The 3,143-nt window shown below is 66.2% G+C and overlaps 1 protein-coding gene across 1 annotated transcript; it reads right to left on the bottom strand.

Moving 5' to 3' along the window:
• Nucleotides 1–296: 296 nt before the first annotated feature.
• MNEG_15567 (hypothetical protein) lies at nt 297–2,857 on the bottom strand (the record flags this gene model as incomplete). The annotated part of the gene is made up of 5 exons (XM_014035962.1): nt 297–429; nt 749–879; nt 1,285–1,395; nt 1,800–1,899; nt 2,106–2,857. 5 exons carry the CDS (start codon nt 2,855–2,857, stop codon nt 297–299), a joined length of 1,227 nt encoding a protein of 408 aa, XP_013891416.1.
• Nucleotides 2,858–3,143: the final 286 nt, after the last annotated feature.

Genomic DNA, 3,143 nt, shown 5'->3' with positions numbered 1-3,143 from the left:
GGAACGTAGTGCCGGGCTTTTGGTGGGGGCATGTGCAGCATGGGTTTTTGCAGCGGGGGGGGGGGAGCAAGTGTGTGATGAAGGGGGTATGTCGTACGGGAATTGCGGTGGGGGGCGGGCGATGCCGGCCAGATGAATAGATTCCTTCGTGCGAAAACCATGTGTTTGTGAAGAAAGCACAGTCATGCTCGTGAGAGATGGAAGAGGGGAGGTAAGTCGCATGCTGACTCACCTGCAACAGCACAGGAGGGTGCCCTGCGGGCATGCAGACTCCCAACAGACGTATACGCACGATCTCACGAGACAATCACCGCATCTGTCACCGCCGCCAGATCCTGGGCAACCAGTGCCCCCAGGAATTCAGGCCTCACCTCCACGATGAACACCTCTGGGGGGTGCTCTGAACCGCCGTAGCATTTTACGATGTTCCTGCGAGACAGCCACGCCGCTTGTGACTGAGAGCAGGGTACAGAGTGCCCAATGGGAAACAGAGCAGCAGAACGGCATGGCGACACGGTGACACAGTGACAGGATGACAGGGTTACAGGGTGACAGGGTGGAAGGGTGAAAGGAGCAGCTGTTCGTCATTGCGGGATGCAAGGGTGTGGGAGAAGGCGCATGCGTACGCTGAATGCATGTGAGGCCGGCGGGATGTGTGTTGAAGCAATGTCAGCAGCCGTGCGTGTGTCGCAGGGGACCTCCGGCGGGGCTGCCGATCCTGGTCAAACACAGGTCAAACGTGGCTGACCTGTGATCTGGCACCCGGCTCATGATCTGCAGCTCCTCAACCAGGCTGGACGCCACGCTGTCATCCGGGCTGCTGTTGGTTAGAAGTTTGACAGCCACAGGGATGTGGCCCCTAAGGATGGCGCGGTGGACCTGCATTGTGGATGGCCAGGGAGCAGTCGGGAAGACGAGCAGTGAGGCAAGGCGATCGGTGGCTCAGATCCAAGTGCCGAGCACCACGATCAGGGGCAGTTGTGGCGTGCCGATTACAGCGTGTGCGTAGCTCTTGGGGCGAGCGGCTGCGCCCCCCTGGCCGTGTTGGTGGTTGACTGCCCACTTGGGGCCTCGGCTGACGCGCAGGATAGCCCTGGCAGGTTCTCATCCGCGCGGCGTTTGCCAACTTTCCCCCGGTGCTTGCGACACTATTCGAGGTCAAAGCCCCAGGGCATCACGAGCAGCGCCGTAGTTGCTTAGTGGGCAGGGTCCGCGTCGTCGCCCCCAGCGCCGGCCCACCTGTCCCACATCCGTGTATGCCGCACAATAGCAATGCCCGCTCACCTGCCCAAAGGCGCCGGCCCCAATGAAGGAGTAGACTGGGAACTGCAGGTCCCGGGCGAGTGACATGGACAGGTCAACGCCGATGCGCGCCGGGTCACTCGGCAGGATCACCTGCAAAAAGCGGCGCGAGGTTTGGGCGGAGTGAAATAGGCGGGGGTTGTGACCTTTGGGTGTGGCAGGCCACGCGACCATCCGTCTCAGTGGCGCGAGGTTTGGGCGGAGTGAAATAGGCGGGGGTTGTGACCTTTGGGTGTGGCAGGCTTGGGACAGAGACGGATGGTCGCGTGGTGCGCGCGGTTGAGCGTGGGTGCTGCGTACGTTGATTGGGGAGGGTGCTTGGGAAGGAATCCCAAAGAAATGAAGCGCAAGGCCTGCTGATAATATTCTGAAGGGTCGTTCCGGCACGCACCAGGCCGTTTGTCTTGTCGGCCCTGAACTTTGTAACCTTTTCCGCTCAACGGCTCAAACGCAACCAGTGCAGCAGGCTATGGCATATGCAGGCAGCCGCCGCGCACCTCAACGCCGCGCGGGCCGCCGCCGTGCCCCGAGCCCGAGCGGTGCACGTCCTGGGCCTCGTCCTCAACAGGCACCAGCCACAGCCGAATCACCTCGTGCCTGAGAATTTAGATGACGTGCAGCGACAGACGGGCAGCAAGCTGGACGAGGTGTTGACTCTGCCAAGCAGTCTGCCTCAAAACAGTGGCGCGGTTTCTCTGCACAATACGCACGCAAGCCCCTGTAACAAGCTGGAATAAGCCCACCAAAACTCCGCTGAAATTGCACTTGTGAACGCCATCTGGAAACACATAGGTCACACCCACCTCCTGCTTGTCTGGTGAGGGTCCGCCACAACAGCCACCTGCAGGAACATCCTCACCACCCGCGGCGCCGCCGCCGCCTCCGCCCCCGCCCGACTGCCCGTTGCCTTCGAGCCGCCGCCCGCGCCCCCGCCGGAAGAAGGGGTTGCGGCGGAGGAGCCGCCGGCTGACGTGATGGTCACTGTCGCGTCCCGGCTGGCGGCGGTGCTGCCAGTGTGGAAGCGCGCCGACGAGGCGGTGCCCACAGATCCGGCAGAGCGGCTGGCGTCGGGCGGGGGCGCGATCTGGTAGGGGGCCGCGGGCGCGATTTGCGACGCCTCGCCAGTTTTCCAGGGGCAGAACGAGTCGGCGCGCCGCGCCGCGCCCGGCGCCGCCACAGGCGCCGCGGCGGGCGGCGGCGGGGGCCCGAGGTCGGGCGAGCGGGGCGGCGTTGCGGCGCCGCAGCTGCGGCGCTGGTTCAGGGCGGCGATCAGGGCCGTAGGGCCGGCCATGGGGCGGGAGTAGTCGACGTTTGGGGCCGAGGACTGGAGCAGCAGGCAGTCAGGCAGCGGCCCCGCGGGCGTGGCCATGCGCGGCGTGTTGCCGCCTGGAAAGCCCGACGACAGTACCCCGCGGTCCGGCGATGACATCAGCGGCAGGTGCGCCCCGGCGCCGCCGCTGGCGTGCGGCGAGTGCAAGCCCTGTCCGAAGCCGTCGCCGTCGCCGCCGCCGCCGGCGCCCCAGCCGCGGAATGTGAGGCCGCAGAACCCGCCCATGTCGTCGTCGTCGCCGCCGCCGCCGGGCGCGGGTTTCAGGTCCGGCCTGAACTCGCCGGCAGCCCTGTGCCACCAGGCGGACAAACGGTGGCGCCTCCAGACCGCCAGGCCAATCAGAGCAATCAGAAGGGCCGCCACGATGGCAACAGGAGCCGCGATGGCCGCGGCCGCCGGGCCGGACGGCTGCGGCGGCGGCGGCGGCGGCGGAGCAGCGGCCGCCGCGGCGGCGGGGACCGCTAGTGTGGTCGGAGAGGCTGGGGTGGGGGGTGAGGCAGCGAGGCCTGGG

The sequence above is a fragment of the Monoraphidium neglectum genome (genome assembly GCF_000611645.1).
Source record: "Monoraphidium neglectum strain SAG 48.87 unplaced genomic scaffold scaffold05443, whole genome shotgun sequence".
Taxonomy (NCBI): Eukaryota; Viridiplantae; Chlorophyta; class Chlorophyceae; order Sphaeropleales; family Selenastraceae; genus Monoraphidium; species Monoraphidium neglectum.
The sequence above is the reverse complement of the archived record's forward strand: the minus strand, read 5'-3'. Positions and strand labels throughout refer to the sequence as shown.